The sequence below is a fragment of the Coenobita brevimanus genome, chromosome 64 (assembly GCF_032717465.1).
Source record: "Coenobita brevimanus isolate Jiangsu-jjx chromosome 64, ASM3271746v2, whole genome shotgun sequence".
NCBI lineage: Eukaryota > Metazoa > Arthropoda > Malacostraca > Decapoda > Coenobitidae > Coenobita > Coenobita brevimanus.
In genome coordinates, this window is record NC_137017.1 from 3,529,586 (window position 1) to 3,546,574 (window position 16,989).

General features: G+C 40.8%; 1 protein-coding gene across 1 annotated transcript in view; it reads left to right on the top strand.

Moving 5' to 3' along the window:
- Aldh (Aldehyde dehydrogenase) overlaps positions 1 to 16,989 on the top strand; it is a 71,005-nt gene that overhangs the window by 35,672 nt on the left and 18,344 nt on the right. Inside the window, exons 6-8 of the mRNA XM_080276141.1 lie at positions 7,236 to 7,385; positions 10,641 to 10,778; positions 12,841 to 13,005. Coding sequence (XP_080132267.1) covers positions 7,236 to 7,385; positions 10,641 to 10,778; positions 12,841 to 13,005 — 453 coding nt within the window. The remainder of the gene's footprint in view (positions 1 to 7,235; positions 7,386 to 10,640; positions 10,779 to 12,840; positions 13,006 to 16,989) is intronic.

Here is a 16,989-nt window from a genome sequence, read left to right on the forward strand (position 1 = left end):
GTTAAGCATATTCACATTTTCCAGTTCCTCACCATCCAACCTCACTGTACATTCACTGACTTCACCCCTCTCAAAGACCATCTTTTTATTCTTCCCTACATTCACCTGTAGATTCCGTTTCATACACACTTTCCCAAACTCATCCATCAAGCCTTGCAGCTCCCCTTCGTCTTCACTTAACAACACAGTATCATCTTCAGACAACAGTACAGGGAGTTTCCAAACACTGCCCTCTCTCATTAGGGCCACTCCAACATCCACTGCCCTACCTTGTATCTCTTTTATTATCCCATCCATGTACAAATTGAACTGCCATGGAGACATGACACATCCCTGTTTCAACCCAACCTTCAAAGAGAAAAATTCACTCAGTTCACCATCCACACGCACTGCAGCCATAGCACCTTCGTACATGTTCTTCACAGCATTCAACAACTTCCCATCTACTCCATATATTCTTAATACTTTCCACAATCCTTGTCTATCCACCCTGTCATATGCTTTCTCCAGATCCATGAAGGCCACATACAACTTCTTTCCCGTCTCTAGAAACTTTTCCACTAAAGATCTAAGAATGAATATCTGATCTACACAACCTCATCCCTTCCTAAAACCTCCCTGTTCTTCTCCAACTAATTCCTCTGTTATTTCCCTAGCTCTGTTAATAGGTATCCTACCATACACTTTTCCTATTACACTAAGAAGACTAATGCCCCTATGATTACCACACACTTCTTTTTCCCCTTTTTCATTGTACAAGGTAATAATTATACCTGACTTCCAATCCTCTGGGACTCTGCCTTCCTCCCAGGCCAATCTGCACGTCTTCCACATCCATTCTACTATTATCTCTCCCCCATGCTTTAGCTTTCACCTCACACTCCATCAATTCCTGGGGCTTTCCCCAAGTTGACTTTCTTCATTGCTTCCACAACTTCTATCCTAGTGATTTCTTCCTGTCTTCTCACCCCCCTCCTTCTCCCAGCCATTCCCCAGCCACTTACACTCGCATTACTTCCATTCTTTATGTTCAACAATACTTTAAAGTATTCTCTCCATCTGCTCACTTTTTCTACCTTCTCCACTAGTAATCTACCGTTTTTATCTTTCACTCCCCTGCTAACTTCACTGCCACCCTGTCTTAATCTCTTCACCTCTTTCCAGAACATTTTTTTTACAGTTCCTCCACTTAACACTCAAATTCCTTCCAAATTCCCCATCCACTCTCTTCTTACTGTCCCTTACTAATCTTTTCACCTCTCTCTTCCTTTCTACATATAACTCTCTCTTCCGCCTCTCAACTTCTTCCATGCCCCTATTTCTCATCCATTCACGTATACATACATATATATATATATATATATATATATATATATATATATATATATAAATATATATATACAGTATGTATATATATATATATATATATATATATATATATATATATATATATATATATATATATATACAGTATACAGTATATATATATATATATATATATATATATATATATATATATATATATATATATATATATATATATATACTGGTATATATATATATATATATACAGTATATATATATATATATATATATATATATATATATATATATATATATATATATATATATATATATATATATATATATATATATATATATACAATATATATTTATATACAGTATATATATATACAGTATATATATATATACAGTATATATATATATACACAGCAGTCCCTCATTTATCCGGACACTCAGTATCTCGATGTGTTCATTATCCGGATGCTGGACCTTGGCTCTGTTAAACCATTATCTGAATTTATTTGCTATTATCCAGACATAAAAGTCTCTGAGAACCTCAGCCGGTCAGCCGATGCTCAAACATTCGGTATCTTGGCTGCTGGGCTCGCAGGAAGTACAATGGGCTCGCACAGTACCCGTGATCACAGTGTGCGAATCGCATAGTACACGAGTGGCCAAAAATTATAACCATAAAACTTTGAATGCATGAGTTTAGCCCACAATACACGAGTCAGAGGCAAGGAGTGACCCAAAACCACTATTTTCCCAGACTACGTGACCCCCCTCCCCAGACGACACACCCATCATGACTTAGAGGCTCGTGGGGAAGGTGCTCAGGAGGAGTCTACAGTAAGATCTCGCCAGTAACAACTTCGGCAATAATGGTACATTAGAATAGATACCCAGTTTCTATAATAACATTTGGGTTCACTTGAATAACATTTATTTTGCAAATGCTAAGTTGTTATACTGCAAATACATCCATAACTAGATGAGGAGAGAAACAGACAAACAAGAAGAAATGAAGGAAATTGCCGAAAATGTGAGCAGTAACGAGGAGGAGATGGAGGATCCTCCCCTCGCCACCTTCCCTGACTCGCCCACCACCATCCCCTCCACCTCCACTGCCCCACGTTCCTCACCAGCCGCCTTCCCCTCCACCTCCACAGTCCCACCTGCCCACCTGACTCACCTGCTTCACCTGCCATACCTGCAACCCCCACCATAATGACTTGCTGCATTCAGGAAGAAATATAATATTCGACAAACTTTAAATTTCTTAGTCAAAGCCTGGAATAATATAATGCTGGCAACCATTAAACACTCATGGTGTGGCCGGGGCGGCGGGGACATTCTAAGTGTGTTGCCGCGCATAAAACCTCTGATATTTAAGTCCATTAGGCCTGTCGTGTACTGTTTTTAAGGCGACTGACCATATTTTTGTTATTTTAGGTATATCTGTACTACAAAAAAAGTCCTTTAATCCAGACTGCAGCAGCCCACAGACTGTCCAGATTATCAGATTTTCCGGACTAGCAGACAGATACCAGAAAATGTTTATCCATTCAATCTTCAAATTTCTTACAGAATTGTTTGGCCTTTTCAGTAATCATTAACCCATTGAAAGGCTTGCCCTCACATCATTTTCCACAAAACCATTTATAAAGAACTGTGTCTAACTGTGCTAGTGCTGGTTTCTTAAGTGTTTTCCTTTTCTCACATCCCTTCATAGACTGTCCACACGTGGTTGACCGGCCTACATTAAACTCCCGCATTAAGTCCTTCACCAGTGCACCCTTCTCCAGCCGTTGTATTATTTCTAATTTCTTACCAGTAGTAACTGTAACATGCTTCCTCTTCTTACCAGTAGTAGGTGGTGTAGTAGGAGCCATTCTAGTGAAATACTGAAAAAAAGAACATGCAAATTCAGTAGACAACGCATGGAATGTACAACACGCACAATCAGCTGGGTAAACATACAGTTGGGAGGATTCGGAACCTCCAGAATGTTGGCGCGGGTTGTTGACTAAGCTTTGGGTGCAGAATTGGATAGTTCGGCACACCACTTTTGGCTGTTTTTCGATAGTTCTTTATTTTTTTTGTATTTTATCTCAATTTCATACCCCAAAAAGCTAAAAGTGACCCTGGGTTGAAAAGTCCGAACCATCAGGATTTCCAGACCATCAGGTGTCGGATTAGGGGACTTTTACTGTATATTTTTTTTAAATTTTCCCTTTATTATATCTCTAATGTTAAAAAATATCAAGGTTTGAAGGGGGGGGGGTCCCCACCCATATGTTATTTTTCCCATAAGATAATGTATTCACAGTACACGAAATCACAGTGTGAGAGGTCATGGACCGCCCATCCACTCGCACAATGTGCGAGTCCACTGTAGTCCATAACCCACAACCAGAGCTAAAATGTTTGTCCGCCCCTGTACTGAATGGTCAAAGCCGCACGCTCATCTGATCAATCCCAACGAACCTCCAGTACCCGAGTAATACAATAGAGGCGCTTGGAGGGAAAGCCAGGTAAGTGCCACCCTGGCCAGAAATGGGGTTACATATACCACTTTATTCCCCAAATCCTCTTCTATCACTACAACAAGGGTTTAAGTGAAAAATATGTCCCTAAGATGGTTGAAAATTACGATTTTTAAAGGGCTGTGAACGACCGTACTGCTATTGATAGCCAACCACTCCATGACATTACCATTAGGTCCATTTTGGCTTAGTATTTTCTTCTCCCAAGTACTGCATCCTTGGAAACCAACATCATGTCCGGTTTTCCTACTTGAGTTAAGGTGATTTTACCATAGTATTCATGTCAAAACACGCACTTATTGTAAGCCGCATGTATGTGAAGCTAAGAGTGAGAGGGAAAACCAGGCGAGCGCCACACAGCAGGAGGTGGCTGCAAGACGCGCCAATTGCGTGGCTCGACGCATACCACCAAGTTTTTTTTTTATGACACCACCATAAAGGCACATGTCCTTACTTACCTACTGACATATTTTCAGTCTCAATATCTTATAGCTAACCTACAATAACACATATTATGGGTAAAAGTACTGCTACTTTGTCGTCGATTGTTGTCTAACAAGAGGAGAAAGAAGATGTTATTGAATTTTTTCATTTAAAATACCACTAATTATCAGCATCTGAGTATCATTACGGAAAAGTAGATGAATTAGGCTACAAGGAAAAAAAAACAAGAGCAAAATATCTTCATTGGTTGAAAAGTTATGTCATATTTAAAGTACACAAATTTTAACAGCGTTTTTTCCTGTTATCTTTTTTTGGCGCTTACCTGGTTTTCCCTCTAACAGCCTCAATTGTAACCCGCCAGCGGTTTCAAAATGTTTGTAGGCATCCCCACCGAATGTCCAATATCATGTGGCCACTGGGCTAAGTCTTTTTCAATCACCACCATCATTGAAAACAGATCACAAGCCATGAGCACATGTTCTGCGACAGCAACCATCCACCTTTCTACCGAGTGTCCAAAGTCCCCTGGGCAAGGTGAATTGTGTTTCCACATGGCCACTCGGCGTCTAACGGATCGCAGGCCATGAGTAAATGTACAGTAAAAGCGCCTGTCCTCCTGTTGGCAGAATGGGTAGAGTCCTGCCCACAGCCCCACTTCTGCACCCTCCCGTCCTTCCTTCATACCCTCTCAGCTCCCCCCTCACTCCCTCAGTCCCTACCCTCCCCTGTGATGATAACACTGACTCCTGAGTTTTCAAAGTTTTTCACGATTTATTTGACTTTATTTGTCATGTTGAAATTCTGCAAAATCCACGAGAAAGCTCATGAAATTCTGCATCTAGACATGTGCTTAACTCTTGGATAATGCTGGCAAAATTTTGTACTTGGATGGTGGGAAGTTATATGAAGATAAATATTACTCCTGAACACTTTATTCTCACTGCATTTCTGTACTTTTACTTATCAGTTTTATGTATTTTTATTAGCTTATAGTATAAACACCAGCAAAAATGATGGTATACCATTTTTGCCAATATAACCAATTTCCAGTGGTATATTTGGCCATTAGTGGTAGGTGATGGTGACCATCATCCACTCACTTGATGTAGTGCTGCCTACTTCTTCCTTAGCCTTTATCATTCTTTTTCTGTGCCTGCCCTCCTCTCTTCCTATTTCTCCTATCTTTCCTGTCACTACTTATTGCCTTTCTTTCTGTTACAGGTGGCTTTACATTGAGTGACAAGCCAAATGGTTTCCTGTAAGCCAAGAAACCATTTACAACGCTGGGTGGTAACCATATGACCAAACCATACATGCTCCCTACGTGTCAAGTGGGTTGGTGGAGGGTTAGTGCCCCTCCCTGTAAAACAAATAACTCAGAGCCAAATGGCCACCCCGTACGGGATTATGGCGTCTGGCGATAGATAGATAGATAGTTAGATATTTGGCCATGGAATTTTTTTTCAGCCCCAGGAGCAGTCACTCGTCACAGACAACAGAATTTCAAACCGTCATCAGGTTTTTTGTGGATTTTTGTTGGTTATGGATTGTTTTCTTGATGTTTAGTATTAATATGGATAGTCCTATGTGTTTTTTGGTGTCTCAATATGGCAGAATGACAGGAAAACAGAGTCAAAATTAGGAGGGGTACTGTACGTACAGCAGTGTATAGGTCTGGCGTTTTTTGTTTTTCAGTTTTTGTGTTTTTCATGGTTTTCTTGGTGTTTAGCATTAATATGGATAATCCTATGTATGTTTTGATGTCTCAGTATGGCAGAATGACTGGAAAACAGTGCCAAAATTAGGAGAGGTTATGTACAGCTGGCCGCACTCCCGCGAGGGCCACAGCGTTGTCAACGCTGGCCAAGATATTTACTCTGAAACACTAGTAGAGAGATGCGTTCGAAGCATCCACAGCCAGTAAGAGAGAGTCGTACAGAGAGAGTTTCGGGGGGAGGAAGGGGGTTTGAGGAGAGTGGGGGGATACCTATGCACTTTTCTGTCGCCTCAACAATTGTCATATCTCGCCTCTCGTGTACAGGCACCCACCTACCCACCTCAAACCCGCTCCCTCCCTCAGTCCTGTGAATGCTTCGATCAGAGCTCACTACTAATGATTCGCGGTTACTATCTCGGCCAGCGTTGACAACACTAAGGTGGCCCTCGTGGGAGTGTGGCCAACTGTACATACAGTAGTGTATAGGTCGGGTGTTTCTTGGTTTTCGATGGACTTTTCTCATAGTTTTCTAGGTGTTTAGCATTACTTTGGATATTCCTACGTGTGTTTTGATGTCTAAATATGGCGGATTGACCTGAAAACAGTGCCAAAATTAGGAGGGGTACTGTACATACAGTACAGTGGTGTATAGGTAGGGTGTTTTTTTGTTTTCAGTGTTTTTTTTGCATGGTTTCCTTGGTGTTGAAAATTATTTTTGATAATCCTATGGATATTTCGTGTCAAAATACTGTATGGCAGAATGACCCAAAAACACTGCCAAAATAAGGAGGGGTACTGTACATCCTGTAGTGTTTGGGTAGGGTGTTTTTTGGTTTTTGTTAGTTTTTCTCCATGGTTTTCTTGGTGTCGAGCATTACTTTGGATATTCCTTTATGTGTTTTGATGTCTAAATATGCCTGAATGACTGGAAGACTGCCAAATTAACATAGGTATTGTACAAATAGGTTAGGTAGAATTTGGAGGTTGGGTGTAGGTAGAGTCTGAGTATGGTAGGGGACTAGTGTTCATTATCTGGATGTTGCCACTACCCAGACATGCATTTGGCTGTATTATGTCCAGGTAAATGAGGGAATACTGTACAATATATATATATATATATATATATACACACACGCACACAAGCATACTGAAGAATCCTGGAAGAGGGTCATTTATATAAATGTGTATATATTTTTTTCTTTCCTTTTTTCCCTTTTCTGTAGATTGGTCATCTGATCCAGCAAGCAGCAGGCAGCAGCAACCTAAAACGAGTAACTTTGGAGTTGGGGGGGAAAAGTCCAAACATTGTCTTCAAGGATGCTGACCTTGACCATGCAATTGAAACATCTCATTTTGGGTTGTTTTTCAACCAGGTTTGTAATGATCTCTAGTTTTCCAACCGTACTTTGAGGGACTTGTTATACTGTTAAGACTGCAATGTTCCCACCCTGTCTGGTCTCAGAACTGCATTTAGGGTTTAGTTTTCATCTTTCACCAAGGTAAATTTTGGTCTTATGGATTTCAAGAGCTTGATTTACCCACCAGAAAATGTATATTGCACTCTCAAATGCCTACTGGTTACTGCACTGCAAATGCCTAATGGTTACTGCATTGCTGACTGTCAAAGAACGTCAAAAATAAAAATTGTTATCCCTCACGTATAGGGTGGGAAAAAAAAAAAAAATGAACCAAAGTAAATTTTGGTCTTATAGATTTGAAGAGCCTGATTTTACACACCAGAAAATGTATATATCACTCTCATATGTCTAATGGTTACCGCACTGCCAACCATCAAAAATAAAACAGTCACCCCTCGCTGTGAGTGAGAATGGGACATCACTGAGGTGGAGGGAGTGTAGGAGGGAATCAAGAGGGGGGAAGAGGGAGGGAATACGCCTGCCACACACAGCCAATACAGTTTAGAGGGGGTATGGAGGGTTATATGGGTGGGAGGAGACACTGAGGACAGGGCCCAGTGGAGCAGAGGGAGGTGAAGAAACATCAGGGGACAGGACCCTTTCCCACTGCATCTGTGGGGACCAGTCAGGTCACACATCTCCAAATATTGTACTGTCCATTGGCTAGGCTCCATATACATCATCAAAGATGGGAGGGAGGAGTACCTTGCATCAGTTTTTGCAGCTTGTGTACGATTGATGATATTTGAACTATGTAGATGATCATAGAGCTTTAGGGGTTAACATAGAACATGCATTATATGACTATAGTAAAACATGATCATTCTGGACAATTTTGGGGAACCAATCCATATGAAGCACATTTTCTGAATAAACTGGGTTCTTGAAGGGGAAAAAAATGCATGCTCATGACACACACACACACACACACACACACACACACACACACACACACACACACACACACACACACACCATTAACCCTCTTGTTATCAGTCAACGCAGGCTGCGTCCAACCATGACTGAGTACAGTACAGCCACTGCTCGTTTTCTGTTAATTCGGTATACGATAATTAGCTGCAACGATAACAGAAAAGTTCCACCCCAAAATCCTCTTTCCGATGAATTTCCTGCCATAACGATATTGCCCTCGGAAAATATCGTACAAAGCGCCAGGCACACGCAAGGCGACAGTTACTTGTCTCAGGCAAGATGTCGGCCCCAGCGTGCAGAGCATTGTTTTGGTTCAGTTGCAGTTCCGCCATCCCTTCAAAGCCCTGTCTTTTCCACTCGTTCATGTGTACCCCCCCTGCTATTGTCACCTCTCAGCCAAGCATCGTGCTACAGTAGGCCTATACATTGTGTAGTACCAGGCCAACGTTACGCAAGTGTGATTGTTGTGTTGTTGCAACAATTTACTGTATGTGAGTAACGCCGCCTGTATTGGTGTGATAGTATTTGTTTTGGTCTTGGAGACGACTTGGACTGGCACAAGAAGTGATGAAGGTGGGTTGTCATTTTTATTTCAGTCTTGGGTAGGTGACTTTGGGAAGCTGAGTTGACGTAACCCCCCTTTTATAATGTGTTTCAATCTCCCGATTTACGATAAAATCGGTATACGATAAGGTATGACCTGACGTAACCCCATCGTAAAACGAATAGTGACTGTACTCAGAAGGGGGGCCTCGGGGCCCAAGGCCATACACTGAGAGACCTCTCCTGTCGCTGCGCTATTCCCACGCAGTCAGTAGTTCATAAACAATTTATCCTCACACTCTTATTTGTGCTTTGATAATCGTAATTTTTTTTCACCATAATCCTGAACGTGTGTACTGTACTTGCCTACAGTGTAAAACAAATCTGCCGAATGTAAGTTTTGCCTTAATTAATTTATTGTTTTAACTTCAGCTTTTTTCTTCCTTTTTTTTCACATAGAAATATAATTTTTATGGTAAATGTTACTGAGAGAAATTTAGAGAATTTATTTGGCTACATTTTGGTGTATAAAGAATTACTGTAGGCCAACTAGGGATGATTTTACGGAAATCAAAGGAAATCATCTTATGCTCAAGCATGGCATGTAGCACACTGACTAAGGCAGTGGGGTGACGCTGGGTGCGGAGTGCATTGAGTGTGGCAGAGGGATACGGGGGGACGCAAGTAGTGCTTTTTTCTCCCCCAGAAATGGATGCAAAATCATTCCATAACCAAAAAAACAGGGGCCATTTCGTTGAACGCAACTGGCATCGAATGATAGTGAGCGGTTGAAATGTGTACAGAAGCAGCTCGCATCATATGGTAACGAGTTCTTGAAATTTGCACTGCACCCATCAACACCAAAGGGTTAACCAAGTAACTGTGGGCCTAACAAAGACTTCAACTGTTTAAAATACAGTTCTGCTCATTACAGTCGTCCCTTAACATCTGCAGTTTTAACATACATGGTTTTGAATATCCACAGATGGCTACAGAAAAAAAAAAAAAAATCTCACTGAACTCTGCTGACACTGTAACATTATACTAGGTACAGTTCGTGGCTGTTTTAGTACAGTAATGGCATTATCCAGTGAATGAAATATACTGTAACACACTTTCTTTTGGAGGGAGCTGGAATAAGCACAGTAGTCAGAAGAGGCCATGCAGGAGTACACTATTCATTATTTTTAACTTTTAGTGTCCTTGTATTAAATAAAGTAGTTGTTTAGTGTTCTTGAATTAAATAAAGTACAGTAGTTGTAAACATGCACATAGGGTTTTCTTTAGTTATACAAGGAAATGGGGGGTCCAGAGGTGTTTGTAAGGGGAGGCAGCAGATATCCTTGGATTTTTAACATCCACGGGTGTCTCTGTTACCTAACCCCTGCGGATGTTAAGGGATGACTGTACATGTTTTTCTCTACCTATGATTTTACTGTAATGTGCAATGAACACTACAAAAGGTCTTAATTCTTATAAAATTTACAATACAGACAGTGGAGAATTTTCAAGATTTGGAGGAATGCACTGTAGTTCCATATCACCAGACACTGTTAGTTCTTGTACCATTGAACTTTTCTGTACTTACTAAACCTGTTTTAGTTTTTGTACTGTTGAGCTTTTCTCTGCTTACTAAACCTGTTTTATATACTGGTATTAATTTGAGTGTGTAATGTATAATTTTCTTGTATGACATTTGCATAGTGCAGTACAGTAATTTTATAAATCATTCAGGGCCAGTGTTGCTGTGCAGGTTCCAGAATATTTGTTGAAGAGTCTGTTTATGATGAATTTGTTGAGCGAAGCGTTGAGAGGGCCAAGATCCGAACAGTTGGTGATCCATTTGACATGAAGACTGAGCAAGGGCCGCAGGTGAGTAGTTTATCCATTTCTCTGTTTCCGTTGGAACAGAGGATACAGAATATCAGACATCTAACATTTAAGGGTTTTATAATTACAACCAAAAAGTTTAAGAATGAAGTGCTGAAATTACCCTACCTCTTGAGATGTGATGACCTCACAGTCTATCCCTTCAGTGCTGGTTGTATTGATTCTATGTCTTAATCATTAAAGATTTGATGTTTCTTTTAGGTGAATAGTAACATATAGCAGTAGCCAAAATAAAGTCCTAAGGTGTCCCAACAGTTCTGCAGTGTCATAGATTTAATCCAGCCCTTTAGGTGCTTTAGGAAGCTGATTAAAAAATATTTGGTGGTTGCTAGAGAATATTCCTAAAGCATCCCAGCCAGCCTGTAGGATGGTAGGAGATAAGGGAGAGATTATATCTGTAACTGCCTTCATTTTCTGATTAATGTCTTAAGAGATTATTGGGCCTTGCAGAGTCTGTGCTTGCCAAATATTTTATGATAAATGGAGTTAGTTTATATTTGCTTATCCATCCATCAACGATCCAGTCCTTTATTGCCTCTTGGAATCTAGGGAAAAAGTAATCACTAAAACCCTTACATCTGTGTGTTTGAACTGAGGTTTAGTGTTTTGCAGTTACTGGTTAATGGCAAAAGAATTGGTGAAGGAGTTATGTACTGAGATGCAGTAATAGAAAAAGATGTAAATGTCCAAAAGAAATATGAGGTAGATTGTTACAGGGAAGAAAAATGATTGGTAGTATGAAGGCCTTCATAGTAAACAGATGTCCGAGTGTGGCAGCGGTAAGAGGATTGCTTGAAGATATTTGAGTGCCCATATTAATTGTGGGTATGAGACAAGTGTGGCATGAGAAGGAGAATTTAAGAATGGGGCAGTGGAAATTGGGTTTTGAGGAATGTGTTTGGAGGGCAAAGTGGATAGGAAAGAAATAATGTAATTAATGAAAGATGTTGGTGGTAGGTGGGGGCTCTCACCACCCATTCACTCGATGTAGTGCTTCTCTTGGGTGAATGCTCTTTCTTTTCTTCCTTCCTTCCTCTTCTGTCTTTCTTTCCTTAATTCTTTCCTCTTCCTTCTGTCTATGGTTGACTCTGCACAGAGTGACAAGCCAAATGGTTTCCTGTACACAAGGAAACCATTTACTGCACTGGTTGGTAGCCACATAACCAAGTTATGACGCCTGGTGATTTAGTGAGTAATCAAGGCACTCCAGTTGGATTGAGCCTGTGCAGGTTTATATACAAGGGGTGGTTGGGGTTTATTGTTCATGTAATGCCACTCAGGGATGAGTGAGGCTGGTCACTCTCATCTTAAATGTCAGGACCAAATTGCCTAGCCTCAAGCTTCTATGCTCCTCGTGGGGCAATTCAGGATTAGATGATGATGATGATGATCTTGAAGTGTTAGAGTTGAAGAGAGTGTGCTTAGATGGTATGGTCATATGGAGGGAATAGATGTAGATTGGTTGGTGAAAAGGGTATATGTGAGTAAAGCATGGCAGGCCAGGAAGAAGGTGGATGGATATGTTAAAGGAGTGTGAGAAAATGAGGTATGGAGATTGATGAGGCTAGAATTGACAGGGATTTGTGTTGATTGGATGAAGTTTGCATTACAGATGATATGGGATTGACACCCTTTTTTAACTTTATAATTAATAGACTGGCTGTCTGGCAAGTAAAGTATGTATTAAAAATAAAAAATCGTTAGGCTTTAAGGTGGAGCCAGAATTCAAGGGGATTGAATGAGTGACTCACCCATTTCACAGGCCTAGCCATAGATGGTACTCCATCTTTTGTACTTTCCTTCCCTTATTTGTTTATTTTAAAAATACTGTCTTAATCCATAGTTGGGAAAAAGGGTCAGGAATGATGATTAAAGTGAGAGAGAGTTTTATTTGGGTTACATTGTAGTTAATTCAGATGTGTACTGTACTGCATATATTTTATTAAATAATTGCAGCCATTTTAGAATGGGGGATTAAAGAAACTATAAAATACACCTATAGTATTGTGTTCGTTAATGCCGTTGTTTGGTTATGTTGTCTCAGGTTGATGAGGAACAAATGAACAAGATTTTGGCTCTTATTGAGTCTGGCAAGAAAGAGGGAGCCAAGATGTGTACTGGAGGTGGCAGGGTAGGAGATGAGGGCTATTACATTCAGCCAACAGTATTTGCCGATGTCAAAGACCACATGCGTATAGCAGAAGAAGAGGTGAGTCATCATTTTATCTTGTTAATATTGATGAAGTATATATTTATATACCGCTTCCCGTCCGATCAGCGAAGTTAAGCAACGTTGGGTCTGGTTAGTACTTGGATGGGTGACCGCCTGGGAACACCAGATGCTGTTGGCATCCCTACGTGTCAAGTGGGGTTGGTGGAGGATTAGTGCCCCTCCCTGTAAAACAATTAACTCTAAGCCGTTAGCCACCCCTTTTGGGATACATGGCGTCTGGCAATGAATGAATGATATATATATGTATATATATATATATATATATATATATATATATATATATATATATATATATATATATATATATACAGTAATCCCTGTACTTTCCGGACTCCCCACTTACCAGACATTGTGGGCCTGGACTTTCAGAACCCAAAAATGGCCAAAAAAAGAAAAAAATCCCTCCAAAATCCGTATTTTTTCCCACCTGTAATTTGAAATTGCCACGCAGCACCGAACAGCTATTTACACCTCGGCCCCTTCACCCCTTCCTTCCTTCCCCCTCCCCTGTCAGGGTTGCCATTTGGTATTTTTCATTACCAAATGTGGACCAATTTGGTACTGAAAAATTTGTTTGGTAATGAATCAGAATAATGCATTACCAAACGGATTTTTCACATGTATGAGGATACACAAGATGGAGGTGGTGGATTGTTTGCTATCTCTGATTAATCTGCTAGCCTACATAGCGTGAAAATAATCAACACACTGTTAATTATAAGTAGAGTGATTACATGTATTTCCACTTGTATATATAATTAGTGAAGAATAAATGCCTCCTTTAAGAATTTGGTAATGAAAAGTTAAATTTGGTAAGGAAAATTGAGGAGTTTGGTAATGTGGCCGAGTTCAGATCTGGCATTCAGGGAAGACGTCCATAGTAATCAATGCCACATGTGCTCGTTATTTATGAATAAATAGTGAATAAACTGCAATACCTCGCCACTAGGCCACATGGGAATTTATAGTGTTGTGCAGTGTTCAGAAATTAGAATTTAGAGTGCAAAGGATTAAGTGTGGAGTGAGTGTGGAGTTCAAAGTGGCGGTTGAAACTGGCGTGGTTCAGTTAAGAAGAATGTGCAGTGTTAAACAATTATAACTCACAATGCAAAGAAGTAAGTGTACAGTAGCACAACACTGGATCACTGTATGTGCTTCAAGAGCATTTTCACAACTACCAGAGCCTTACAGAGTTAGAGGAGGCAGCCACAGACATGCTGTAAGTACAGTACCCTGTACACTGCTAGGCCTAAGTATTTTCCATACACACTTCTAATTCCTCATTCTTTGGTTCCTTTTCATTTATTTCATTCTTTATTGTGTGAATAGAGTCTTAAATAGGTTTAAATAAGTGCTACGGATATCCGGTAGGGAGTTATTTAGGTGGCTTTCAAAGTTAGGCTGGGTTAGGGTCCTTAAGTACCAGTCCAGCAGTCAGAGGCCCACTTTCCGGACGGGACCATTTTCTGGACATGCCTTTGGCTCTGTTACATCGGATAGTGGAGGGATCACTGTATATATATATGTATTATCATCTGGACCTCCATTCCCACCCTAAGGCAGAGTGAGGAGTAGCAGTGTCCAGACAGCCCAAATTTGCCCAGTCCAATGGGCCACACTTCCATTCACTCATATTCAAGCCCCCGGAATCCTGGCTCTTATCAGATACGCCAAAACCATTCACCACGTTCTGTAGCTTCACATAATCATATCCGATAGAGTCAATCTGGATGCTACAACATTAAAAAGGGGTGCCAAATCCCTGATCATGAACTTCTCCTCACAACATTCATCCAGCCAGCTCGATCTCCTGTTAGTTCCCTAGCCTTTCCGACTTCCTACCCTCTCTTCTTCACGCACTCATCTGTCATATCTCTCCACCTTCTCCTTGGCCTACCTCGCCTCCTCCCTCTTTCGAATTCACTAAGATATACCTTTTTCACCACTCTGTTGTTACCATTCCCTCCACATAACCATACCATCTCAGTACATTCTCTTTGATTCTGGTGTCCACAGACTTCCTCACTCCACATCTTTCACGAATCACATTATTTCATATCCTATCCACCCTCTGTACCCCACATACATTCCTCAGCAGTCCCATTTCCACTACTCTTACTCTTGACTTTTAATTTTCATGCCACACCATAGTCTCACATCCTTATGTTAAAGTTGGCACTGACGCTCCTTCATGTAAGCCTCATGCAGCTGCAACACTCAAGCCTCTGTTTCTTATCAAGGCCTTCATTTCACCAGCTACTTTCCTTCCTTCTGTCACTCTACTTTCAACCTCTTTTGCACATTTTCCTCTCTCTTCTGTCACTGTACCTAGGTATTTGAACTCTCACCAGTTCCAGTCTCTCTCCATTCATTGTAACATCGCAGTGGGAGTCATCTGCTCTCTGTCAGTAACCATCACTTTACTCTTTTCTACATTTACTCTCAAGGCATGACGCTCACAGACATCAGCAAATCTCTGCACTAGCCTACCAGGTTCTTGTCCGGTACTTGCAAGTAGCACTGCATCATTAGCAGAGAACAGATTTGAGATATTCCATCCATCACCATCCATTACCAACGCCATCCCCCTCTCCATTACTCGTGCTTTTACTTCTTTCATTACCCCATCCATACATGTACTGAACAACCATGGGGACACCACACAACTGTGTCACACACCCACACTGATCGTGAACTATTCACTTAGATGCCCATTTACCCTTATACATGCTTCACTACCATCATAAAAACTCTTGACGGCACCTAGCAGCTTACCAGCTACAACATACATGCGCAAAACCTTCCATGATCCTTCTCTGTCTACTTTGTCGTATGCTTTTTCCAGCTCCATGAATGCCATAAACACCTTATGGTCCTTCTCACAAGCCTTCTGCACCGTCAGTCTCACTGCAAATATTTGATACACATCCTCTGCCACTCCTAAAGCCACCCTGTTTATCACTCACTAGGACTTCTGATATCTTACTTTCTGTGTAATAATTCTTCCATATACCTTCCCTACCACACTCAATAAACCTGTGCCACAATAATTCTTGCACTCACTTCGCTCACCTTTACTTTTGTACAGGGGTACAATCACAGCCTTTTTCCACTCCATTGGCACAGTTTCACACATCCATGCCTTCTTACTTATATCCAACAAGCCCTCCATTCCACTCTCTTCACTGCACTTAATCATTTCTGCATACACCTCATCAACCACACTGCTTTCCCATTTTTCAGCTGCCTCATAATGCTCTTCACCTGGGTGAGTGTCACATTTCCTGGCACTGTATTCCTTCTCAGCACACTCTTAAAACCAATCATGTTTGCAGTGGCTCTGCTTTTTGTATTCTCATGCATCACTCTTTGAAAATATTCTTTCCATCTGGTTCTTACTTCACCCCATGGGGTAATAATCTACCATCTACATCATTCACAATTTCACATTTCTTTCCACTTTCACGTCTACATTTCTGCACCTCTTTCCAGAATAACTTCCTATTTTCAAAATAGTTTGCATTCATTTTTCTACCTAGATCATAATTTACCTCCATCTTTTACCTCTTCACTAGTCTCTTTACATGCTTCTTGCTCTCAGTATATTCAATTCTTATTTCAATTGAACCATTATGCTGTAACCACTCTAGCCACTTCTTTCTCATTTCCTCCACTGCTCTCTTGACCTCTTCATCCCACCATGTCGTACCTTTCTTCTTTGTTGTTACTCTTGCCACACCACACACTGCTTTAGCATTACTAACTTAGGAATCCTTATTTGCCTTCCACAGGCTGTCCAGATCCATTTCATTCCAATTCACTGATTCTAACTCCTCCCCTACTTTGGTCCTGTATTCACCTGCCAGTTCTTTGATCCTCAGCTCCTGACTCCTCCACTCTCTCCTTGTCCACCTCACTCCTCTCAGCTTGATCTTGCATACCACAATCATATGATCTGAT